The sequence below is a fragment of the Lepisosteus platostomus genome, chromosome 7 (assembly GCF_059453375.1).
Source record: "Lepisosteus platostomus isolate fLepPlt1 chromosome 7, fLepPlt1.hap1, whole genome shotgun sequence".
NCBI classification, from domain to species: Eukaryota; Metazoa; Chordata; class Actinopteri; order Semionotiformes; family Lepisosteidae; genus Lepisosteus; species Lepisosteus platostomus.
The window spans coordinates 50,566,955-50,593,377 of record NC_142617.1 but is presented as its reverse complement, the minus strand read 5'-3'; the positions used below and the strand labels follow the sequence as shown (position 1 = coordinate 50,593,377).

The 26,423-nt window shown below is 45.6% G+C and overlaps 1 protein-coding gene across 2 annotated transcripts in view; it reads left to right on the top strand.

The window, feature by feature from the left end:
* Window positions 1-26,423, top strand: part of igdcc3 (immunoglobulin superfamily, DCC subclass, member 3) — a 74,137-nt gene that overhangs the window by 37,433 nt on the left and 10,281 nt on the right. For both annotated transcript variants that reach the window (XM_088641037.1, XM_088641036.1), the window contains exons 3-7: window positions 8,744-8,888; window positions 9,763-9,893; window positions 10,179-10,316; window positions 14,317-14,475; window positions 19,553-19,718. In XM_088641037.1, coding sequence (XP_088497163.1) covers window positions 8,744-8,888; window positions 9,763-9,893; window positions 10,179-10,316; window positions 14,317-14,475; window positions 19,553-19,718 — 739 coding nt within the window. The remainder of the gene's footprint in view (window positions 1-8,743; window positions 8,889-9,762; window positions 9,894-10,178; window positions 10,317-14,316; window positions 14,476-19,552; window positions 19,719-26,423) is intronic.

Sequence of the window (26,423 nt, the reverse complement as noted above, 5' to 3'; positions counted from 1 at the left end):
CCAGCTCGCCTTCCCTTCACAGCCTGAGGACAGCAGAGAGAGTGCATAGCTGCACACAGAAAGAGAGGGAGGGAGGGAAAGGGGGATAAGAGTGATTTAAAATTACAGGCTGAAGGAGCTCATCAGTTGTCCAAGCCAGATCCGCACACTACATCCGGAGCAATCACAGTGTAAATCCTGGAATGAGTTGGTGATTCACAAGGAGGCCATGCTGGGAGGGAGGGGGCAGGTTAACAGGAGATCATCTTTTCCTCCCAGGTCTTCAATCCCAGGCAGTCAGACTGAACCAGTAGTTCTATTGTCTTGAAGCCTGCAGACTTTTACAGAGACTGCTGCAGTATCAGGTTCAGGTGCTGTAATCCTCTGACCACTACTTGTGCAAAGCAGGCGGTCTCCAATTATTTATAATGGGGGAGAGAGAGAATCATTTGTGTCATCTCTTCCTGTGACTCAAAAATTGCAGAATTACCTGATGGGATATAGGAATACTGGAGTATCATTGAACTATGGAAAGGATAAAAACAGTCCATATTGCTTGTGATGTGAGGTACTGATGTAATTAATAATAATAATAATTGCTTACACTTATATAGCGCTTTTCTGGACACTCCACTCAAAGCGCTTTACAGGTAATGGGGACTCCCCTCCACCACCACCAATGTGCAGCACCCACCTGGATGATGCGACGGCAGCCATAGTGCGCCAGAACGCTCACCACACATCAGCTATCAGTGGGGAGGAGAGCAGAGTAATGTAGCCAATTCATAGAGGGGGATTATTAGGAGGCCATGATTGGTAAGGGCCAATGCTGATGTAGATTTCTTCTACACAGCAAATCCTGATACTGCACAATTTCAAAGAATCTGAAACCCAGAGGCAGAGGAACTTTATTTTGTAAAGTTAATTTTGTATTCCTACTGGAAATGGAAATGCATATAGCTTCCCTTATGGCTGATTCAAACATCTTAAGGTTTGTATAAAAGATACATCACCATCACATCGTTCAAACAAGTTTCTGCTTCTTCAGGCCCATGCAACGTTGAGATGGTATTCCAGTGTCACATCACCTTTTGGTAATGAAGACATGCTCAGATTGCACGCTTGCAGGACAGTCCTACTCAGGAAGTGTTGCCTGGGTGTATTTGTCTGCAGTTCTCATGATTTTGTTTCCTTCCTTCTGCCAATTTAAATGCGCTTTAGTGGCAAAGCACTCTTTTGATAGTGCATCATTAAACAACAGTCTCTTTCTTTTTTGTTGATTTAATGAATCAAGGTTGGCCTTTATCGAGTAGTTCCTCCCTCTTCATGGCTGCTTGTTAGTGCTTAAAAAAAACGTGCTAATTAATTTCAAATGGAATGCACCCCCCTCTCCCTTCTCTTCTCATAGTAGTCATTTAAATAATCTCTTAATTTTCAGCGGCGGTTCTGAATGGCGCTTTTGTAATTAGCTTTGTGCAGATATATCTGTGGGGCTTTGTTGTTTGCAGTGAATTGGTCCATCTTGGTGGAGCCTGGGACAGTGCAGAGCTGAGTGTTAAAGAAACACATCTTTTGTTCCCCACACTGCTGTTTATAGCAGGAAGATGGCTTAATGAGTGACATGCCTACCCATCACTACTCCACTTCAGCTAATGTCTTTATGTTTGTTCATTAATTACCTGCTATCCTTCCTGGAACAGACCCAATGATATATAGAAGCCTGGCCAGAGATGCTATTTACGATCTGGATGAGGGAGAGCTTTTATTATTCCTGTTGCTTTTAAAGTGCATTCCCACTTATTGTCTTTATTAATAGGCGTGGATCCTGTTGACTAAAGCTCCTTCGCATCCTTGGAGTGGTTTTTTTTTATGATTCCCCCCTCCCTCGCCGCTTAAACTGCAATGATCCCAAACAAGCCGCGCCTTCCCGCTTTGTCCCGCGCGCATCCGCGCAAACATGCGAGCATTCAGACGATAAACCTGTCGTGGAATGAGTAAGCGGTGGGGCGCCAGCTGAAAGGCGAGGGGTGCGTGAGAACCGCAGGGATGCAGGGAGCGACCGGTGAGTACGTGGTGCCCTTCTCCCGGCGGGGGAGCAGAAGGATGCAAGGCGCCAGCGTTCCTCAAGAAGCCCCGGGCCGTTCCAGGTCAAGCGGTCTTGAAGCCGCTGAGCTGGTGGCCCTTGCGCGGTAAAGCAGAGAAGCTCCCCCACCTGCTTCCTCCAGAGGCTCAGGTGCTTCTGTGTTCCGGGCTCTGCTGTCTTCTGCAGCTGCTGGAGGTCTGCAGCGGTGAGCAAGATCGCGCATTCCATGATCAATTAACTCGTTAGCCCATTTCAGCTCTCTGACGTCAGGGACTAACTGAATTACATTGCAGATTGAGAAAACAATTTCTCCATTTTCATTTATTTTTCTCCCTTGGCTGTGGCCCAAACCCAAACTGTATCAACAGATTAGGATTAAGCCTTTAAATCTTTAGGATTAAGATTAAGTCTTTAGGATTAAGGTGCAGCCCCGTCTGATACAGATCTGGTTGACCAATAACTGTTCTGCCACACATGAACTTGCTCTTTTTGGAAGCAGATGAACTTGTGATAAAAAGGGGTGTGTCTGGGACTACACCCAGGATGGTGTGGGTATGGATTTGAAAGTAACAGATGTTTCTTTAATTAAGAGTGTTGTTTATTCACGTAATTTGGTAATTATGAGTTTTCAGTACTCTGCACATACTGTACTTACAGTACGTCTACAGGGTCAAAGGGTGATGCAAAAGAAAATGTATTTTTACAATTTAGACCTCTAGAGCTCCTTCCCCCAGTCTCTTCAGCTTTGCTCAGGCTGCAGATCTTAAGTGTGTGATGTGCTCGTGTGCAGTGGTGTTGTGTACAGGGACAGTTGTCTCACCCTGCCTGGGCTAGCCTTCCCAAAACCTTTACCTGGTTTTGTCTGCCTTACTTACTTTAGTCTCTGGGAGGCACGCAGAGCAGGATCTCTTCAGAGTAGCTTCAGTGGCCTGTAACACAAGAGGAATATCGCCTCTAATAGGGGCAGCATAATGCCTCCATTGTTTCTTCTTTTCTTTTTTCTTATATGACCTCATGCATCAAACGGGCAAGAGAATCTTTCCTGTATCAACTCCAGACAAAGAACAGGAAGCTTTAATGAGATCAATATGTGCCCTTTCTTAGGATTTAATCATTGAAAACCACCACCAAAAAGCTACATCTGCATAAAAAACACATATTTGGATCTCTTTACTGCAAATTGTATTGCAGTGTAGCTATTTAAAGGCCATTGAAGGGTGACTCTCGGTGCTGAAGTAGCATCATTTTTGCATTATTTATGGCTTTGGCGTCCATTATTCATGGTGCCCATTAGCTGGGCCCTAACTCCTGCTAGGATGTATGTGGTGGATGATGTCAAAATTAATGGGGAAATAAAGTGATAACATTAAAAGAAAGAGAGGGAGGATAGTTCTTGCTTGGCAAGGAGAACAGAGCTTCAGTGCACTGGTTTCAGCAGTCTTCCCTTATGGGGACCATAGGGCAAAAAGCATGTTAAATCAGAAGGAACCTGAGTTTTCTGGTGTTTTAAAACCTGTTGCCTCCATCTCCTCTTTCTGTCAAAACGTTTCCTGTCCTGCAGGACACAGATCTCGTGAAGGATCTGGCTGTGTCAGTAAACCAGCAAATCTTATCTGGGAGCAGACAGCTTATAACCTTCTCGTGTCTAGCGTCTCCTTTCCCCTCATTTTATCATCCGAAAAAACATTTTTAAAAAGCTTCTGCACGATAAGGCTGCACGGCTACAGCTAACTGTTTATTAAATGTTTCAGATTCGTCATAGTAGTATTGTATAATTAATAGGAGTCATAAGAAATCTGCTGGGACTCAAGAGTAAAACACTGATGTTGTTAACTCCCCGATAATGGGCATTTTACCCTGTGTGTGTCAGTCTTCTGGCACTGTGGCTGCAGGGCACAGTGTCTCTGTACTGCAGGCGCGAGCTGGTTAATGCTGTCCATGTTTAATGCATGAATGTTAATGGCCATGGCCCATCTGGGCCGCCCTGATTGCGAGAGAGATGAGTGATGGAGGGATCTGGGGCGGGTTGTGTCGAGAAACAGATGTAGGTTGATTGTCCGGGACAGAGGCAAGATTAAGTGGGGGTGCCACATCACCATCACCTCATGCTTTTACTTTCCCCTGCTCCAAGTACTGGCTTGCTGCATGCAGACTTGATGAATCATGTGCTGACAGTGTGGCATTAAGACCGCCCTGAGCCACTTCCTGTTTGTTTCTTCATCTTGTAATTGTTCCACTGATGTGACTGAAAGCACCAGGGAGTCTTTACAGCAAGAAGAGCTGCAGAAGTTACTTTACTCCTACCCATCAGTGGAGGGTAATACCTCAGGTGGGGCTGCAGTAATTACCTGCTCTCACGTCTCCACAGCCTTCTCTGGGAACCTTCTCTGCCAACGGTCTAGCTCAGGCTTCACAGGGGCCACTGTATCACAAAACACTGGGCCACAGCCTTCAAGAGTGGATTCTTTCCCAGAGCAGACAATCCTGTGGCTGTTTTGCCCCAGTGACACACTGATACGAGCCCTGCATGGTTATCGTTCTTATTGAAATTGACACACTTTGCATCACGGCCGGCTCGAGGAATGCATTAACGTCTAAACGGATGAATAAAGAAAGGAAACGAATGGGCGGACATCTCCTTGGCCAGAGGTTTGTTTTTTTTCCACTGTGCCTTGAGGGCTTTGAGGAGTGTGGCCGAACTGAAATAAAGAGGCAGTAAATGTTGTTCTGCGTGGACGAGAGAATGATATTGCCCTGAAATTGCCGTGTGGGCTGGCGAATGAAAACCCCAGCCGCCAGAGCATCTTAGTCCACTGTCTGGCGAGGGGACTCTCACTAATGGATGGAGCGTGGTTAATTCATTTCATGCTCACTAAGTCCAGGGCCTCTATTTGTTTCTTAAGGGGCATTATGTTCTTAAAGGAAATGTATATTTGGAATGCTTAGCCAGTTTGATCCCTGGATTTGTTAAAACACATACTATGCATATGTGTGTGCACAAATGAATTTTACACATGAGCCATTCAGTAGTGTGCATCCATGAATCATGAATACACAGGCTGGAAACACCCATCAGTATGATATTTGCTGTTGGACTGTTGGCAGGCTCGTGATATTACACAGTTTTTGAACTGGGGAATTCTATTTCTTTTTGCCATTCGCAAATGTCAATGGGTTCGAACAAAATAAGCAACACACTTTAGCGTGTATTTGTGCGACAAATACAACATATTTCAAATTCCACATTGTTATAATATGCAAGATCAGTTTTTATGGCTTAAAGGCAAAGCATTGACAATTAGGAGGATTGATGCAATGTCACAAGACTCTGATTAGTGAAGAATACAGCTATGAATTCTCCAAAGCTAAGAACATCTGGGGGCGATACAGTACACTGGTAAGCATTGTTGCCTCATAGTGCTGGGGCCCTGGGTTTATTTCTGGACTTGGGGTGCTACATGCATGGACTTTGTATGTTCGCCCTGTGTTCACATGCGTTTCCCCCAGCAGTGCAAAGACATACTGGTAGGTTAATTGTTTTCTGAGAAAACTGGCCTTGGTGTGAGTCCGTGCTTGTTCGTGTCTGTGTTTGTGAGTGCCCTGCACTGGACTGTTGTCCCATCCAGGATGTATGGCATCCCATCCCATTTTGCACCTGTTGCTTGCCAGGATAGGCTCCAGCCCCCTCATGCCCCTTAATTGGAAGGAGCGGTCAGAAAATAGATGGACTCATGGATAAGAACATCTGCTTGCTCTTCTGTAATGAGTGGTTATCGTTCATGTAGCCTTCCTAAGGGCTTCCTGCAGAGGTCGGGGGTTAGGGACCCTTCCTGCTGAGGTTTTTGCATCGTTCGTAGACTTTGCAAAGGTCACACCAAAAGGCCTGATATCAGATCAGACTCGGCAGCAGCTGGCCCACCGAGCGAGGAGCTGTTGTGTCCAGGGATTTTGCTGTGTCCTTTCCCCTCCTTCAGCCTATCAATTATTTTCAGCACGCTCTCACCAATTAGGGCTGCGAGATTTGAAATTGCCAGATTATCTCGCTTCCTAAAGTGTGCATCACAGAGGTGCTGCCGCTAATTGTCTGAGAGGGAAAATTCGGGCAGGCTGTCAGTTAGTAATAATTGACTGATTAACACCACGAGGAAACTGAGGTTTGACTAAAAAAATCATAAAAATCCATATTCCAAGTGTGTTTAGCAAGGATCAGGATGCTACAAATGCATGTAGAGATGTTTATTTCCTCTCTGGAAAAGGCAGTAACAGAGAAATATTGATGTGTGTCTCTCGAGCTTTTTTCGTTGTTTCTTGTACAGCAGGAAGCAGCTCAGAATGAAGGAGCAGTTCCTCTCATGCCGGTCACATCCTTTTGAAGTGCAATACTTCCTGATTATGACATTGTCCGCACTGATTATTTTCTTATACCTCAAGTGCACTTTGCCTAGCTCTAGGAATTTTAAATCAGGTTGTTTAAAGTTTAATCAAAGAACTGTACATATGTATTGAAACATTCTGCCATACCATGTCAGATCACTCTGCACTTTTCACCAAAACCTCCCTTTTAGTAAGATGGGCTTAAATCCATCCATTTTCTGACTGCTTCTTTCAGTTAGAAAGAAGCAGATAGGGTCATGGAGGAACTAGAGCCTATTGTGAAGCATTACAGTCCACGCACAGTCACAGACAAACACTCACACCTAGGGCCGATTTTCTCAAAAGCCAATTATCCTACTAGCGTGTACTGCGGGAGGAAACCGGAGCACCCAAAGAGAACCCAAGTAACCATGTGGGGAACATGCAAACTCCACGCAGACAGCACTCCAGATCTGGAATTGGCCCAGGGCCCCAGTGCTGTGAGGCAGCAATGCTAACCATTTTACCACTGTGCTGATGGGTTTAATTAACACTACCAAACAGAGTCGACTCACTGATATCTTTCCTCTATTTCTATACCACTCCGCTTGACCAATCAAATGTCATTGTTCCGGATTTGAGCTCCTCTGTGTTTTGCCAGTACAATTAAATGATTTAAGTCTTTCTTCCACATTGTAAGATTGAGTCTGTAGAAATATAGATGCTTTCATAACACCCTCTTAGAAAACAGGTGGAGATTGTGTAGCTGCACTGACTTCATGCTTCTTATGTCTGTTCTGTACAACAGCAGACCCAGCTTATCGTGAACAAATCTGTGCATGGAAACAAATTGCCGGGTGCTACACAGCAGAGTTAGTTTATCCCTCTTGTTATGCTAATAGAGCTGAGATTAGCCTTGCCTAGTCCAAGTTAATTAGGGGTGATATTTAAATAAGTGCACTCATCTCAAAGACTCAGTGAGAGCTGCAAAATGCCAAACTTCTCACTAATTTGAGTTAGTGCAGGATGCCCCTCGTTATGATCCTTAGCTGATGAGATCCATTGCTGCCCTTAGGAAAAAGAAATAAGGGGGATTAATAAAGATATTGGATATTTTATACTTAATACTATTCTTTGATTAATGCCTGGTTTATATCTATATATCACTACTTTCTGGAATATTGCTCAATGACATGTGACAGCAAATGGTAGCCACACTGGAGTTCTGGGCAGGGAGATAGGCTTTAGTTAGGTGCTGGCAGCTAAATTTCACACTCATCTCCCCATCAGTCCAATTGACTGGGAATGAAGTGGCATTTTTGTAACCCTTTATGGTCATAGCCAGAAACGCTTGTATTTATTTGGCCATCAATAATCCAGTCAGAAAGACTGTGGACCTGTCACCCTAGTCCCACCAGAACCCTAGCGTGTACTGGCCACTAGTGCCTTGCCTTGGAGAACATTCCTCACCTCACAGGTTAGAGCCTCTCGCTCCGTTTCGTCCTCTCCAGCTGTAGGAAATTTAACAGCTAGCGCGGAGGCCAGTCCGCTTGAGTTTGTTTCCCGCGGAATGGGTTGGTAGGAAGACAGGTCTTGTGCTTGGCGGGGGGCAATCCCATTGGCTTTTAAAAGCAGCTTCTGCCTCTTAGAGAGGGCGGTAAAGGCAACCTGACAAGGTCATCTCATCCTTGCGATCAGAGGTGCTGGTAGAAACTGCGCGCTCAGTGTCACTGCGCCAAGGACAAGGGAGCCTTCAATAAAAGAAGTGTCTCTCTCCAACTCTTAAGACGTTCGTGTTCAAGTGCATTTAAATGCACAAAACAGAATAGGATGTGGAGACAATTATTCTGTGTCTGATTTATTGCAACCTTGCAGACAGGTGATAAAAACCCAGCCCTGTGGTGATTATGCAGTATTGCTCATTTGTCATGTGTGTTTGGCCTGCCTTGCCCATTTTCCACAGCTAAGCAGTGAGATTAGCGATCAATGAGAGATATTGAAGGCGGATTCTCAGTCCTTTTCCTCCAAAATTAAAAGCAAATGGCAGCAGTGGAATGAATAGCACTTGAATTATGTTTACGAACTGTGAGGAAACAGAAGAGTTTTGTTCAGCTACTTCGGGTGGTCTAGCCAAGACGTTGTTATTTCAAGTTTATCAGGGACATAAAGCTTCCCAGAGCACCCCCAAGCCTTTCTTCTGATGCTCCTCTGTTTCTCCTTCCAGCCAGTAGGAGGCAGGGCAGAGGCTCAGCAGGGTGCTGTGGTGTGGAGAGGAGCTGTGGGCTGCCGCCGTGCCTGACCAGGAGCTGTCTTGTTTCTTTTCCGCAGCCATGGCAGAGTTCCACGTGCAGCCCCAGTCCGTGCTGGTGGAGCAGGGGGGTGTGGGGCGCTTCCAGTGCCAGATTCACGGCCTGCCAGAGCCTCTCATCAGCTGGGAAAAGAACGGAGCGCCTGTGGACACCGAGGATGAGAGGTACTGCCTTTGAATCCCCTCTCTGGGAAAGGCTGAGTTAGCAGACGTGTTGCAAGCCAGCTGTTTTCGACACAGCTGTGGTCATGGGATTGAAGCGGCAAGTGTTGTCAGCTGTTTTTCTTTTAACACTTTTTTAATGACTGAGAAGCTCAAGCTATGCATTACCTTTGTAGACAAGCATTATGTGAGCTTCCACCTTGAGGCCTTCCGATTGAATTAGGAACTGCCCAGTCGAGTTCTATAGGGCTTTTTTATAAAGATGAATACAAAATGACTGTGTTTGAGGTCCCACAATCCAAAGCTCTTTGATTCCTGGTAGCAAACCTGGGTGAATAATTAAAGAGAGGAGCTTCAGTGCCCTTGCAGTGATCCCCACTGCACTTTTTCACAGCTAATGGATGGCATCTCCCAGCCTGTAGGGAGGGCTGCCCTGCTGTCCAGATTACCTCCTTTCTTCATCCACTCATTCACTGCCACACACCTTTTCGCCAGCACTTCTATCTCACACGCCTGAAGAAAAGACTGCTCAGCGCCAATTGTGCCTCATGTTACCTGTCTGATCATTTATGAATTGTAGTCTTATCTATTGATCTGTCTTAGCAGTCTGTCTGCAAGACTTATTACATGGCTATTTATGTGTTCCATGCTTTAGTGGTGAGTTGGTTTGTGAACAAGCAGTAGCGATTACAGTCTGGTTGGGCCTGGCTCGGGCGGTGTGAGTGAACGGCCCAACCAGACCGTAATCGCTACTGCTTGTTCACAAACTGACTCACCACTTAAGCATGAAACACATAAATAGCCATGTAATAAGTCTTGCAGACAGACTTATCGCAGCGGTGCGACCCAGTAATGCCGTCTCTCTCCTGGTCCTCAGGTACACCCTCCTGCCCACAGGCGTGCTGCAGATCACGGGGATCCGGCCCGAGGACAGCGGCATCTTCCGCTGCGTCGCGGAGAACACCGCGGGCGTGAAGCGCAGCGCGGGGGCGAGCCTCACTGTGTCAGGTGCGTATAGGCTCCGTCACCGCTGGCACACGGACTGGTGAACCCCTCGCCCTCACTAGGAATCATTACCCATCTCCTGCCCCACCTGTCACTTCGGTCAGTATGACGAAACATGAATCATGTTCACGGATACCGGGCTGTGCTGTGACTCTCCTGCATGAACATTTTCTAATGTAGTGACAGATAAGAAATGAACAGGGGCGAGAGATTTAAATTGGAATCCTCCTTCTGTCTCTCTCTCTCTCTCTCTCTCTCTCTCTCTCTCTCTTCCCCCTTGCCTCGCAGGCTCTCAGTCGTCTGTTTATAAGGAGCCCGCGATTCTGGTTGGCCCGGAGAATCTCACCCTCACGGTTCACCAGACTGCCATATTGGAATGCGTTGCCACGGGATACCCACGCCCAATCGTCTCCTGGAGCAGGCTGGGTGAGATACACAGCAGTGGAAGGATGTCATGGGCTGGCTCGGGCGGCATGGCGGTGCTCTTTTGCTTTGAGACGCTGACACCAACAGGCTATTGCTCAGTGTCCTCTAGATGCGACTGCAGTGTAGGTGGTTAGGGCAAGGAGGCCTCCAAGTGGCTTCGCTTTTGGTGCTCCTGTTTCAATACAGAATGCCTGAAGGGGAAGGTCCTGTTTATTCACTTGTTCTCTTTATGATGTACAACATCAAACTGTGCCAGCAAAATAAAAATATTAACATCAACCAATAAAAACAAAAGTCTTGCTATGGCTTTTTCACCGGTTCTTTGCTTCCTTTTTCCACCAAACATTTAGATTTAGATGGCCCCAGCTTAGATGGCTCGCTTCAGTCGTCACTATTGGGAATTGAGCTGATGGGCCAAAGGCCAGCTTAATGGAGCTGAGACAGAGTCTGCTGGGTAAGAAGGCCGTGAAGTGGACGGGTGTGTGCAGTGTTTGCCACCCATAGCAAAGAGCCAGTCAAAAGCCCAGCTGCCAAGCTGGCGTCTCTCTGGTCAGGACACGGGGCTCCTCAGTTCAGCTGCTTCGGCCAGTTCCTTTCACTTCCTGACCTGCTTCAGTCGGAGGGAGAGTGCAAGACTGCTCCAGTAAAGTGAATAATGAGTCCCGTTAACTAATTAAGAGCCAACACAGGATAAAAACCAAAAGATTGGATAGGCCTACAAGGACTGGTGAGGACTTAGGAACACTGTTTCAGTCCATTCACCTGCAGAGAGGCCTCTTAATTAAGCATCTAATTCATTATGGACTAAAAGGAGGTAATTCTGCCAAAATTACTATGCTGCAATGGATTAGAAAGTCCTGCTTATGACAATGGAAAAGTGGAATAGTGGAATAGAGCAGACTCACAGTGTGACAGTAGTAATATACGGAGGGTAATGTATATTACTACTGTCACACTGTGAGTCTGGTCTTTCACAGTCAGCTGTGAAACACACAGACCCCCTGTCTCCCAAGTGCCGGAGGAACACTCCACTGCAAGGACAGTCAGAAGATTGTTATGCTATGATCCCCCTTCTCAGTGCGCTTCTGATAATGTTCAAAACCCACTCTTCAATAATTTAGCGTCTCTTTCAAAACCCATTATTCTATTGAATTTGTTGTACAAACGGTAACTTATTGCTCACCCCCCCTCCCGGCTTCACGTCCTCGCTAATAAGATATTCTTTCTATTTGCTTTGAATGCTGCTGCCAAAATTAAATGCTAACATGATGGCTTCTGTGAGTATTAGATTACCAGGGAAGAGCCTAGGGTAGGCTACATAATGAATCTGATGGATAAACATTAGTCTTTCTCTAATGGGAAAGTTTTTCTTCTTTTTATTCATCAATGCTGCTACATCTTTGTCGTCTTCCCTCTTTCTCTGTAATTCCATTATTGCCTGAGATGCAGGGATCCATGTGAACTATAGAGGTTCAGTGTCCAGCTGATCCTTGGCAGCCCGTCTCTCCTCCCTGACGTTTGAAGGGTCTCTGTTCTTGTCCAGCTTTCAGATAGTAAAATGGCATTCCCTGTGCCAGGGGTCAGGAACCTTGCCTCTTCTAGTGCTATACTGTGGCAAGACTCTAAACCAACGGAAAGAGGAAAAAAAACCCACACTCAAATTGTTATGGTGCTTTCAAGTAAAAAATCAGGAAAGACGACAAAGTCAGTTGGGCACACACTTAATCTGATCAGAAAATAATTCATATGTTAGAACCAGTGTTTCATCATTCTCAAGTCTTCATCAGGACATACAGTACACCACTGGCTAGACGAAGATCTTGTCTAAGACTTTAAACTAACCAGCACATTAATCACTTAATTGACCATTAATTCCTCGATTGTACTTTAATTGCTTAATTGTTTCTAATTTTTTTTACCTTGATTTCTTAATTGGCTCTGTTGCTGAAGGTTGCGTAATGAGCAGCTCTCTCAAGTTCACTTGTCAAGTTGACTTGTCCTAAAGCCACACAGTGAAGACCATTGAAAGCTGAGCACTTCAACCACACATTGGTTTTGCCTTCAGTAGCAGCAGATAAATGAAAACCGGTTGACACTGGCTGGGAGAATCTGTTTCCCCCCTGTGCTGCGCTTGTGTCCTACTGTAGGTCATTATTCACTTGGCTTGTCAGTCATGCCAATCACAAGCTGTAGCGGGAGTCTGCCTTATGGTTTGCATAGCAAATTGCTGTCTGTGTGTTGATCCAAATGGCTTTAATAATAAACCACGGTAGTATATGTTGGCATCTGTGGATGCCTGGCACTGTCATTCACTGACATATTCAACCATTCGTCGAGTTGAATACGAGTGGACTGTAATCCTGCTTGACATCCATTGTGTTTAGAGTTCTTAATTGCATAATTGGATGACTTAATTGCTTAAGTGGACCATTTTATCCCCTCTCGGGTCTTAAGCCACCTGTAATTTTTAGAGATGAATAACAACTACTGGACTGTAGCAGGGAATGAGATGAGCTCCACCATCACAGAGAATCCCACAGACTTTCTGGATTCAACAGCTCTTCCGATTCCAAACGAGCCATCGACTTAAATAAGCAGCAAACTGAATCCATTAAAAATAATAAATCGAAGCACTTTGCTCTTGTATTTTTATGAAATATGCATAATACACTATGTCGTTACAGTTTTGAATGTCTTCAATTTCATTTTGTGCAAGACCTGCACATGTGCTTGTGGAAATCCACTCAACTGGGTTTTCCATTTCACACAGGCCGGCCATATGGTCCCCCTCGCTGCCTGAATGAGATTGCTTTGCTGTGGCAGTCAGCCATGCAGTGTGTATGTTACACAGACCATCCATTTCAGCGCTCAGGTCTTTAGCACCTCTCAGTTTGAGTAATGTAGATGGCAGATGTCTGCTAAATGATGGAGCGCCCGGACGAGTAAAAAATTCCCGCTGTCATGTCAGGATCTTTTAAAATGCAAATGCGTCTTTCCCCATAAATTCGGAAAGGAAAGCCAACGAGAAGGGGTGGGAGCGGAAGGGACCGCGGGTAAAACAGAATTCGCTCCTTAGAACGTGTGAAATGGAGGCTCGTGTGAAATCCACCGCCGAGCTGTGCCTGCGAAGCACAAGAGCTCTTCCGTGGCTGATCCTGGGGTTGTTGGGGACGAGGACTGGGGGGTACGGGGGAGGGGGCTACATGTGACATCTGTAATGCTGTGTTCATGTGTACAACACCCCCCTCTTTACACGCACACACAGGGACACACACCCCGGCGCATTATAACCATGGCAACAGAAATCTTCTCACCCACTCAAGGAGCAGCTGGTGGCGTTTTTTATCAGACTGCTCGACTGGGAGAAACTCTCTTCCATTGTCACACACCGGCAGCCGTGCCACAGCAATACGCTTTTTATGCCTTGCAAATGTCTTTTTCAGAGGTGCGGGAAGTGAGGTTTCTATATGTATTGCGATTTACGGCACGGAAATCCCGTTTTTCCCTTGAAAGATCTGTGCGTGTCGTGTAAAGAGAGGTGTGACAGACGCAGCCTGCAGTCTTTTAATCTCACCCCCCCTACTGATTGGATTTTGATGTAGTGACACACACAGACGTGCTGTATACCTGCACAGCTGACAACTACATGACAATCAGGGTAGGATGCTCTGTCTCTTCCGCTGCCTGGCTCATTCCAGTGTATCCTTTGTCGTTTATACTACGTGCAGTATTTTATGATATCGCTGCTTTGATCTGATTGTGTTCCACCCTTTTTTTTTACTTGCCTGCAAATGTTTAGTCATAAAATACTTAGATTAAAAAAAAAATAACTTGGTGATAAATAACTGAGCTTCTATCCCCTGGAGAGAGACAGAGTCACCGACAAGCATCTGTTGCAGCCTGGCCTGAGGGGGGGGTCACTGAGCTCAGAGGCCTGGGGTCCCTGTAGTTCCGCTTTGCGGTGTTTCTAACCCTTCCCGTGTTCTTGTGCCCGACGCAGACGGGCGTCCGATCGGCGTGGAGGGCATCCAGGTGCTGGGCACGGGGAATCTGATGATCTCGGACCTGAGGGTGCAGCACTCCGGAGTGTACGTGTGCGCCGCCAACAAGCCTGGGACGCGGGTGCGCAGGACTGCCCAGGGCCGGCTCGTGGTGCAAGGTGAGGGGCACGGTGCCCGCTGTGGGCCTCGGCGGGGACGAGGGCCAGTCAGGGTTTCTCTTGTAGCAGAGAGTCGGGGAGGGGTGGGCATTTTTCTTTATTAACATAGTTTTTTCATCTCTGTGGTGAGCGCCAACAGATGTGGGAGGGCAGGTTTTGACCCACATCAAAGCCAAACGGAAATTCTGATTTCACTTTTTTTTTTTTGCCCAGCTGGGCTGCTCTTTTTTTTTTTGGCGTTCATTAGAAATGTCTGGGCCAGACGGGGGCACGGGGAAGTCGGAGAGCTCTCTGTAGATTGTGTTGTTTCCCCCTGGGAGCCGAGTTAGCCGAAAGCACAGGCGTGTAGCGGTGGTGTGAAATCCATGCTCTCGGAGAGGTTTTTCTGCAGCTCTCCGTCGGGCTGAGAGCTTGAGAAAACGCCAGCTCGGCCCCGGGTAGCGAAACTCTCTGAGCGCCGAGAATAGAGGTCTGATGAGGCTGCAAGTTCAAGGCTTAAGTCTTTGAGGTGAGCCGTTAATATGAGTGAGGATTTTGACATCAAATCTGACAGAAACCACTTTCCAGCCCGCTGCGTATTGAGCTGAGCTGCGCAGGTGCTAATCCTGCCTTGATTACTCAGCTCCCCGAGCTCCTGGGGCCCCCCAGGGAGTCCACATTTTGATTGGTTTAATCACTCAGTATTGACCACCCGCACCCCCGAACCCAGAGTTATGCATGTAGCCCCCAAGTGGACTAATTGAACTCCTCACCGAGGAGGCAAAGACAGCCTCTCTATCAATAATGGAGCGTACTTGTCATCGAGCAAGGTGTCGGGGGCCAGTTTCATTACCAAGGCTGGAGAAATATGAGACTGAACTTCTCCTGAGCCAGCAGCACGCGGTCAGTGTCTATAGATCCCTTCCTGTTCAATATTTTATTTTCTCCCAGAGATCCGGGTTCCAGAGCTCGCCTCGTTAAACTGACCCACTAGTTAATTGTATATTTGTTTACCTGCGGCATCGGTATTTAATTAAGGAGCAACAGCTGTCGGCCTTTCATATGATATCATTAAAGGGATTACTTGTTGACAATGAGAGCTGTTGAGAGGGGTTCCTGTCTTCCATTTTTTTTCCCAGATCCTGTTTAGAAATTCTACGATGCCATAAATAGTTGGTACACGAAGCTAAGATGCAGGTACCTAAATCACTGCTCACTGCTGCAACACTGCGTTCCTCTTTCCCCTAAAGCTGATGGATGTGAACTGCTGTCATCGGGAAGTTTTATTTTTTTCTCGTTTCAGTAGCTCACGTGACATCGCCCAGAGTCCTGCTACGCAGGCAGGTGATGGAAATATTGCCCCCTTTTGCGTTTGTCACGGGCAGTTTACTTTACAGCTTACAGATGTTTTATAAGCCCATGAGGCGTTATTTACTCCTGTTAAATACCCCCAGAGCGTTCACAAAGTCCTCTTTTCAATTGGTCGCCTGCCCCTGCACACCATGTGCTGAAATCCAGTCCGTATTTCCCACCTACAAAAAAGCAGGAGGCTGACTTTATTTGTCTTGGCTTGTGAATCAAAGAAAAGGGGGCAATATACAGTGGCAGTCCATTAACTCCTCGCTGTAGTGTATGGTGTTTATTAGCAGTGTAATGTCATAAGAGAATTGATGTGCTGTGCATGACCAGATGGCCATCGGCCTCTGCTTTCTACACACTTCATTTACTTCGGAGAGGAGCAATCATATTTGCACAGTGCGCGTCAGTGGCTGGCCCTGTAGTCTTGGGCCTGCCTTTTCATTCATGATATAAAACATCAGCAGCAGTCCTGTCAGTGGGGAGAGATTGCGTGCCGTGTAAACAAGCACTTCTGGACTCTCAAATGCAGCAGTAAAATCAGAGAGCTGAATGAAACTTACACTTTAATGAGAAATCTCTGTTCTCGTTCTAGTGGAAATGGTGCACTGTTACACTTAAAATGGTTTAATGAAGCAGCTTTGGACAATTTATTATGAACAGTAAGAGGAGTAATCATAATCAGTAAAACTGAGGACTGTCTGATTATGTAGAAATAAAGTACCAAGTTACCTGCGGCTTCTCAGCGGGCTCGCTTTAACAATTGAAGGTAACCAAGCGGTGGTTAAACAAAAGAATGATTCATCACTGTGCCTGCTGGAAATAATCCTTCATTGCTTTGGGAGAAATGTCAGTAGAAGAGACTGCAGTGCCTTTGGCTGTTTATCAGCACCAGTTTAATTCCCTTTTCTGTAATTTGTAATCTCGTCCAGATTGGATTCTCTCCTTTCTTGTTCTTTTTTAAAGCCTGTTTTTCACAACTGTCATCAAGGTAATCCGGCTCTTAACAGCTTTTTTTTCGCCTCTAATACCCTGCTCACAGTATGTAAATAGCGCGTGATCAGCATGGACTGACACCACATGACCAGCGTTCTCATCTGTCTCTGCCTTGTATTGACGATGGTTGGGTGGCATGTAATTTAGATAATGGGGAGAGGCAGTCCGCACAGCATCCGCTGGCTTCTGAGCTTCTCCTGACGCACCGTCCCCTGGCCGATGGTTGTCGTGCAGGCAGTTGAAGATCAAAGGCAGTGCTTGTTTTGTGTTTGACTTCATTGTATACAGTGTGCACTACGGCTTGGGGTGAGGTAAGGGGGGTAGGGGATTCTGTATGAACTGTATTTCCACGTTGTCTTCTCATTGACAAAAAATACCCCAGGAAATTCAATATTTTGCATGAAACTCCCGAGCAGCAGAGGAGGGACGTTGTGCCCGTGCCAGGACGGTGACGCTGGCAGAGCGGCACAATGGAGTGAGGCTGCAGCAAACACTGGGCCAGCAGGAGAGAGAGGGCCAGGGAGGGAGGGAAGGACAAGTGGGGAAAGAGATGCACATTCCGGTCCAGATGTCCGGGCCCTGCAGGGAGAGGGAAGAGGGAGGAAGGTGTGAGTGAGGAGATGAGGGCGAGGCTGTCAATCCTACAAGAGGAGGGGCGAGGAAACTCCATTGAGCTGCAGCCTGGCATGTGATGTCCTGGCACAGCCTGAGGAACAGAGTGTGTTCTCAAATAATGTGATGTCACCGTCCCGGGTATTTGTAAATCTTTGCTAATCGTGACGGCTATGGCAGCCCATGTTGTGCCAGTAAAGCCCTCCTGGGAGAGTTGAGAAGTGTGGGAGCTGGGGAGGGAGTGGAAGCCGTTTTCTCCCCTGAGACCGGGCCGCGTTTGGAACCTGCAGCAGGAGGGATGAGGAAAGGCCAGTGTGGGAGAGGCAGGGGGGGGGGAGCTGGTGGCTGATTGGCTGAAGACGGGGGTGGGAGCAGCCTGCTGACCGGATAGGAAAAATACACCCACCAGACCCTGTTCTGGAGAATTGCAGGTTTTTTTTCTTAGTTTATTTTGCTTATTTTATGTTTTGTGGCTAGCCATGACCAAGTACTGCATGCATCTTTAATATTGCAGCCAAAATGAGTGATTTATCTGCATCTTGTTATCATCTGTCCTACAACTCCTGAAGGTCATGGTCTACAGAAGGCGCAACAGGGGTGAGACCAATTGGAGCTTAATTCCGTTATGGCTGTTTTTGAAGGCCGTGGTAGTATAAAAAAGAGAAATCCGTCCGTCACCTCCAAGTGAGGTGGTGGAGAGAGAACCACCAGTGTGCTGTCAGGAATCAGAGTGTGTGACCACCCCTCCCACACCCCAGAGACGAGCCTTCAGAACCCCGACACTGACAGCTGTCTGACAGCTCTGCCTGAAGCATGCCTGGCCCCTAGTGCTTGCAATATAGACACTTTACAGACCTGGTTTTCCGGGGGGCCCCTTTGAATTGAATTTGACAAAAGATCCGTCAGGATGTGAAAATGAAAGCAAAATTGAACATCGCTTTTTTCCAGCTCTTGTTGCAGGCACAGGACAGACAGTCATGACTGAAACAGAGATTTTCTGTAGGCACTTTTTGCTGCTATGGTTGGCTGTGTGCTCAGTGTTAGCACGCTGTGCAGCACAAATCAGTGCTGTATGCTATAGTGTGGTGTTGTGTACTATATTATAGTATTGTGCAGTATGCTATAGTATGCTGTGGTGTATTATATTAGTACTATGCTGTAGTAATGCACTGTAGTACAGTGCAGTACAGTATAGTACAGTGCTGTGTTGAACAGTGTAATACAGTAATATGATGTGAACAATACATGTGTACTATTATAATGTACAGTCCACACTTTTATACTGCGTAGTAAAGTAGTTATGTAGCAATGACCTGTGCACTACAGTATGGTACAGTACTGTGCAGTACAGGTCTGTTCAGTACAGCTGAGTGCACTATAAAGTGGAACAGTCTGAATAACTTAGAGGGTCTTTCAGTCTCCTAGGGTGTGCTTTTCAAAGCACAGACCACAGACTCACCCACCTGCCACCATAGTTACTATCAGTAATAACATTTCTGCTGTTTTATATCAATATACTGATACTGAAGCTATCTTATACTTACTTTCTTGCTTCTTTCTTTTTAATTTTCAGTGTGATTCTTGCTGTCTTAGTATCTTGTGATTCATTGAGAAATAGAAAATATTAAACTGCTAGACAAAGAATATAACAGCCCTGACAGGGCAGCATTATGAACTGTGCCAATATGCAGACATTAACAGACCTCTTGAGTATTGATGAGTTTAGTAAATGTTGTGAAACACTGTTCAGCATTTAGATAAACACATTTCCTCTCAGATCCTGGTGACAGCAGTGAAATTGATTGCAAAGTCCATCCTGGTCAATTCACTATCTGCTGCACAGCATCAATAGTGTTCCCATAGAGCAGGGTTTATACACTCAAAATGAGCATTTATGCAGATTGTTGTTGTCTTCTCTATGTGATCATCTGACGTAACTGTGACAAATTTGGGTCAGTTACAGTAACATAACCATTCATAACCATTTGAGTCTGACCATTGAGTGCAGTTTAGCATTGCTCATTTCTAGCCAGATAAAAACTCATCTTTAGGGGAGAGATCACACAAAACATCTTGTCTCCTTTTATCAATTTCAATCAACGAATGGGTAATTTCCTCCCCCTCCTTCTCTCAGCACCTGCAGAGTTTGTGCAGTCACCCCAATCCATCTCTCGGCCCATTGGCACCACTGCAATCTTCACCTGCCTGGCACAGGGCGAACCCATGCCACAGCTCACCTGGCTGAAGAACGGACAGATCTTGGAGCCTGGTGGCCATGTGAAGCTGAGGAATAACAACAGGTGAGTCATATGCACGCCATTTTTACACTTGACGTTGGCACTGAAAGGAGTCTTGGACAAGGGACTGATCCAGGGCACTATCCTTTCCATGTGGAGTGGAAGGTAAGGTGTGCAGGTAACAAGGAACAGTGTGTAAGATCCAGTTTCTAAACTGGGGAAGGGGGATTTGCCTCTCCTTTCCACAACTTAGATATGGTTTCTAAGTGTCACTGTGATTGGCCACAGAGGAGAAGAAGGGAAAGAGTGTACAGCGTGCAGGTTACATCCTGAGAGCCTGGATGAGAGATGAGAGGAAAGGGCCTAAGCTGAAACCAATAACTGGCCAATTACAAGGGGCTTTCATGGGCTGTGTGTAGTGAGGAGAGAACAGGCTGATGTTCTCAGGAGGAGATTGCAGGTTACATGAAAGAGGATGAAGTAGCTGCTCTGAGAGACTATAAGGAGGGAGAGGATGGGAGATGAGCCTTAAGGGCTCAGGTTACAATCTGAAGGGCTTTCTGGGAGGTAGACAAGGGGTCTAGCTAAGCACAGGGGGCTTGGTACACAATAAAGATCCTCAAGAGAGAGCTTTGTTTCTGCAGTGAACCAATAGCCTACTGCAGGAAAGTTTTTCACTAAAGAGCAGGAAATTGCCCAGAAATCAATGTTTCCAATCTGTTTTTCCTCTTTATAAAGCATTAAGGACTATTGGATTTAGCCCTTCGTGACCATTGATAGGTGCTGCTATTATTTTTAATTAGGCAACAGAAGTTTTCATGAGGATAAGATGGAAGTTACTTTTTGAAAGTGCTTCTCAATATTTTAAAGAGCAATAGGTATTAAAAGGTCTCCCAGGTTTTTTGTCTAAACATTTCAGCACTGAAGGCAAAGCCTGGGTCTTAAATCCGGTTCAAATCTGGATGCTTCTGCTCTTGCAGCACTTAAATTTGAACGACTGGAGTTGACACCCTTTTTTATATTACAGAAGGTGTACAATTATATATATCCCCCCTGAACATGCTTATATACACTGAACAGAAAAGCACAGGCTGGAAAGCAAGGATTCTCTCTCAGAGCAATGATGTGCATTTAGACAACTGTACTAGGTTCGCCAGACAAGCAGAGCTGAGGCTGTCTTTACTTTTATGAGTTGATAATGATTTTTTGAAAAAAAAAATCAATGTAACTCAAGGAAAGGAAGCAAGTACTTTGCAGATCATAATGAGAAATTTAATGCCTCCAAAATCTGAAGCTAGCCTTGTATAGATCTAGAAAGCATGCAGAGGGGTTCAGAGGCCATAATTGGTTCCTGGGGTAATTTTTCTCCCGTGTTTCTGTCCCTCTTCTAGCTATAGCTGTAACGAGCTGTCCAACTAAAAACCTGCTTTGCTGAAGCACAGGCTGGTCCAGTTCTCCTGTATTGATTGAGCAGCAGGGCCCCAAGGGGTGTGTTATACTGATGGCTGTTTCTCACTCAGAGAAGAGAGGAGGCAGGCCAAGGCACGGTGCAGGCCCCAGTGATGTCACCTTGACCCTTGACCTCTATTCATACATCACCCTTCCCTTAATAGGATTGACTGGCTGCAAGTCCGTGGCTTTGCTGCGCCTGCAGCATCGTTAACTAATTGGCACTTAAACATAGGAAGGGGAATGAGAAAAGGGCAATTTGCTTAATAGCAATTGATATACTGTACATTGTATATTTATTATTGAATTACATGCACTGTACTGTATATAATAATAAACCAGGTTTGAAAAATGCGTTCAATTCAACTCGCTCCTTTCCTGAGGACATTACAAATACACATCTATACAGTATATATCTTTTGCAGTCTGAAATAAAGGAATAAAATGTTTTTTATCGATCCGAACAACCAATATTCTGCAAACACCAAAATAACTAGCTCAGCAAAATCTGGCCTGTGACGTGGACTGCGCTGGGTGAAGGTTTGGGATTTTTTCCACGTTGTTGAGCGATCCCCTGAGGGCGTCCTCGGCTGTGTGAGGGGCCGACACGCGGCCCACGCAGAAGTGCAGACGCAGAGCCCTGCGTGTGTCCTTCCCCTGCCTCTCCAGCTCCAACCCATCCTGCACTCACAGCCTCCTGTGGTATTGACCTTCTGGGGAGGTTCATGAGCTGGAAGGCCAGTGTATTGATTAGGCTTGCAGGAGCGCCTAGGATCTGCCTTTAAGGACAGACACTGCAATGATAGATGCTGTTGGTGGCTTTACAAAACAAAAGGCAGATTCGAGAGAGCCGACAGTATTGCTAGAGTGATTGCTAGGGAGATGGCAATATTGTTTCATTTCCCTGACAAATGTTTTTTTTTAAGTTGCTTATATTGATGTATTTCTCCTCTGTTTTATCGGTACATTATTATATTTACATTGCAGGCTAAATTGGTTTTGTTCCTAAGATGTTCGTTACTTCACAGAGAATAAAAGGCTGTTTCATTTGCGGATCCTTGGTGTTCGATGTAATCGGCACACTTGGGGGAATATTAGGAACTAATGAATGACAAGTGACCTGAATAAGGAAGCGTGCATTTTTTAAACTCCCTTATATGCATAAAAGTTTCATTAATATGGCAGCACGTTATAGCAAGTGCTTTTTGCTTTTAGAATGTTTATTCAAGCCCGTCAGTGTCAATGAGAACATTTGAAACAGCCGTCCATAGCTCAGAGCTGAATAATGTTGAATGTTTATGTTCTGCAGAAGAAAGCAAACAGGAAACAAAGCAGTTTTTCAGATTTTAAGGTCCTGCCACTTATTTAGAAAGTGAATGTGCACGATTCCCTAATCTGGTGGAAAATTGCTCACACTTAAACTACTGTACAGGAAAATGTACAGCACATCAGGATTCACAGCTGACATGTGCTAGATTTCTGTAGCCAGCTTTCCCCTGATAAGAATGCAGAGGGTGTAGGCAGAGGTTTAATGGGCAACACTTGAAACACTCTCAGCCATTGTAGGGGATTTTCCATCTGTAAAAAAAAAACTGTTATTAATTTCATTAAATGTCCCTTTGGCTGGGGGGAGAAAGCTTCTTTTTAGTGCGCGGTGATATCATTCAGGTCCGGTGAGCTCCTTGTTTGTGCTGTTGAATTGCTGGAGAGCTTTTTTTTTTTCCTTGTCAAGACTAACCCTTTCGGAGGTCCAAACAAATGCTGGGACGAGGGGCGCTGGCTTTGACCCTTGACCCTTCCGCAATCAGTCATCTTGATCGCCTCGTGAGAGCCGGGAGACAGCTTCTCAATGTGCCCCCTCTTCAAAGACTCTGCCTCTCCGTCCCCTCCCCTCACTGCCCCTTTCTTCTGCAGACCAGCTTGGTGAGAAACTGACACGGCCCCGACTGCCTTTCATTACTGGCTGTTAGTGCATTCTGCTGCAAACTGCTGATTGGCAGTTTCACAAACATCGCCGGCACCTAACAAAACAGCCCTTGCCTGAGCTATCTGTGAAGTGGTTTTGAACTGATGAGTAAATGACGGTATCAATCTGCTGTCAGTACAAAGGAAATCCACAAGAGCAGATGGTCTAATCAGGCTCATTTTGGGGACTACAAAGGATTTTTTTTGTCCTGTGTTTGTGTCTGCTTATGTGATTCCCAACTATTTATGTCCTGGTTAAGCATATTTTAATTATCTGAGCAGGGCTTTTAAAAAAAAAAAATCTCCCCCCTTGTGTGAACAGCAGCAGTCAGACGTGTTCAGATCCATTGGTGCAGATGCTGCATTATTCAGTTTTCACTTGTGAAATTTTCCACTTCGCATTCGGTTGGCAGAGTTGGCCTTTTGCACACGATTTTCTCAGCATACGAGAAATAAAAGGATGGATTTGAGAAAATTCACTTACAGGTTTTCCAGCAATAAACTTTTATCTCTGTATTGATTGCATGCATGCTGGAAACAAGGGCTGTGTTTCCACCTGAGTGTTATTTCACCAGAGAGTTTGCTGTCCTGTACTGCAAAGTGATACTGTTGATTGTCTACAGCGCCTTGTAAGTTTTATACTACAAAATGTATAAAACAGGATTTTAAAATAATGTTCTGAGTAACAACTTTAGCTTTGTACACTTCTGTTGAAAATGATCTTCTGTAGTGCTGTGCTGATAGTGAAATATTAGTTACTCATTGTGCATTTCAGAGGTACATACTGTACACAGTCGTAAGCCCCCTGCAGATTCTCTCACACAGCATGCATCTGCTGACTTTGATCTTGTGGAGTTCAGAAAACACATGGATAGCTTAGACACATTCTTACTGCTTTCACAGCTTTCAGGCAGATCTTCGACTCACATCTATTAACTGCTTTTATGAGGCATTTATAATGATAGTCTGCCTAAACTGCCAATGCAATAAAAAAGATAACATAAACAGCACGTTGACTGAGTTTATGTTCTGTACTGGTCTCTGATAGGTCTGAATAACTTAAAGAAGATGTTAGACATCACTTTAATTGTGGAAAGGAAAACATTTTTACTTTCTTTAAACAGCAGTTGGGATTTTTTTTTCCCTAAAGTCTTTGCATGCTAACTGGAAATGCTCAGTTTCGTTTTGTTTCGTGTTGCGTGTCAATGTAATTTGATGTTCAGTTTAATCTTGTGCAGGCGTGCGTTTGGTATGACTTTTTCTTTGCTCCTGTCTGTGTGAATGTGGGTCTCTTCCAATGCCCTGTCCTGCTGCTTCACATTGTTCTGCTTTCCCAGTGTGTGTGGCACCCTGGGGTGCCCAGGGCTGCAGGATGCGGAGGACGTGGTGGGAGGATGGTTCTAGGGTGTGTGGGCGGAGCGGGGAGCAGGAGGGCGATGGGGACAGCGGCGCACAAGCAGGAGAGGGAGAGAAGAAAGAAGCACCGAGCTGGACAGAGTGGAGGGGCTGGAAGGGGACGGAATGTTGACTGTGGGTGTGGAATTTCACAAGCCATGAATCAAACCATTTGCACCGTTGAACTTGGATAGACACGCTAAAGTGGCACTGGTGCCCCAGTGAAATATGCAGTGCCTTTGAAATATCCCAGGATACCTAGAGCTCCAGCCTCATTCTTAATGCTCCCAGGGGGCCTGCAGGGCTGTGACTGGCGTCTGGTCAAGCAGCCTGGCGAGCAACACTTCATTCATCCACCACATCAGAGCCTCTCGCTGGGCAAGACGACTGGGACAGGGAGGGGGGGGGGGCTGCAGGCACCTCCAGGTCAAAGGTCATATTTGCCTTGGGATGCAGTCACAGGCTGGTGTAAAACTAGGGGCTGAACAAAGACTTTTTAATCCTGGAGTCCTAGCTGGACTAGAAAGTGATTCTGTGAAAGTGATTCTGCCCTGACTTGAGTGGGGTTCATCCCAGATGGGTCCTCCTCAAAGATTTTTGTTTGAACCCGATAAGTAACTTCAGTATGAAACCCCTTGCATTCTAAACAAAAAAGCTGTAAGGTTTTATTTAGTTGTAAAGTCTCAAAAAGCAAACACAGCAATAGTAAAAATGAAAAGAGATAAACTCTATAGCAGTGTCCATGGTCAAACGATTGCGTGTAAAACATGCAAAAGCTTTTACATATTATAAGGTGTTGCATCTAATCCATCTGTTTTTATATAGTTAAGATGGCTTGGAGTACATGATCAATTTTGCATTGCAGTTTTGGTATTTTATTGCATGGTGACTAAGTCAAGGCTTTTGTATCCTAGAATATACTGGGGTGCCAGTGCAAGAGAGACAGGGATAAGCCCTGGAACATAAAACACAGCTCCTGGCTGAAAACCAGGCCAATTTATCTTCCACACAGAGACCCCAGCTGCTTTGCAGCACCAGTGTGGATTGGAAAATGGAATGTTTTGAGTAGGACTGGAACGTGTCCTAATAAAATCGCAGAGGATTCGAGAGGATTGCCTCTTGAGCTGCCTGAGGTGTAAATAGAGCTTCCTAATTCCTGTTAGCACCTCTCCCAGGCTGGTCCGTCCTGACCCAGTGCCACAGGGCTTACAGGGATCAGCACAGTCCAACAGAGCCGCCTGCTCTCTGCATGTCAGGAGCCCTTCCTCCCCACCACCCACTCACCCACAGCAGTCACCCCTGTGATGCCTCTTTTCAGCAATGCTCAGAAAAGGCTGTTTTTTTTTGCCTTGGAGATTGGAGTAATTATTTTTTTTAAATTGTCGCCAGGCAGTGTTTTTTTACCTCCCAGTAACTGACAGCCAGAGTCACGTGGGCTGGGTTTTCACCTCTGGGGCCTTTGTCTCATCACCGCGCACAGCACCAAGTGTATCTAAATCACATTTTAAAAGCACTACGCCAGGTTAAGGTTTCTTAATAAAAAAGATTCTCTATGTCGAACATTATACTTGCATGTATTATACGTTACTGGGAGGTTCTTACTACACAGTGCATGTGTTTAAGTATGCACATATCCAAAATCAAAGTTTCCAATATGAACTGGCAGTGCATTATGCAAATCATTTTGGAGAGAAATAGAAACATTTCAAACAAAAGCAAATCTTAGGTTTTTGTCTTCCAAGGTTTAAGGGCAACTGTGAACTGGATGATTCCTTACATTTTATAAAATGCACTGCAGTATCACTGGGGAGCCAGTTTGTGTTAAGCAACAGTATATTTTGATTTTCTGTTTTTGCTCCAACACATTTTCTCTGCCCCTGCAGTTTGCACTGGTGGTCTGGAAAATAAGAACTTTGTTACCAAATAAAGAGCGCGTTTGAAACACAGAGCGGAACCCCT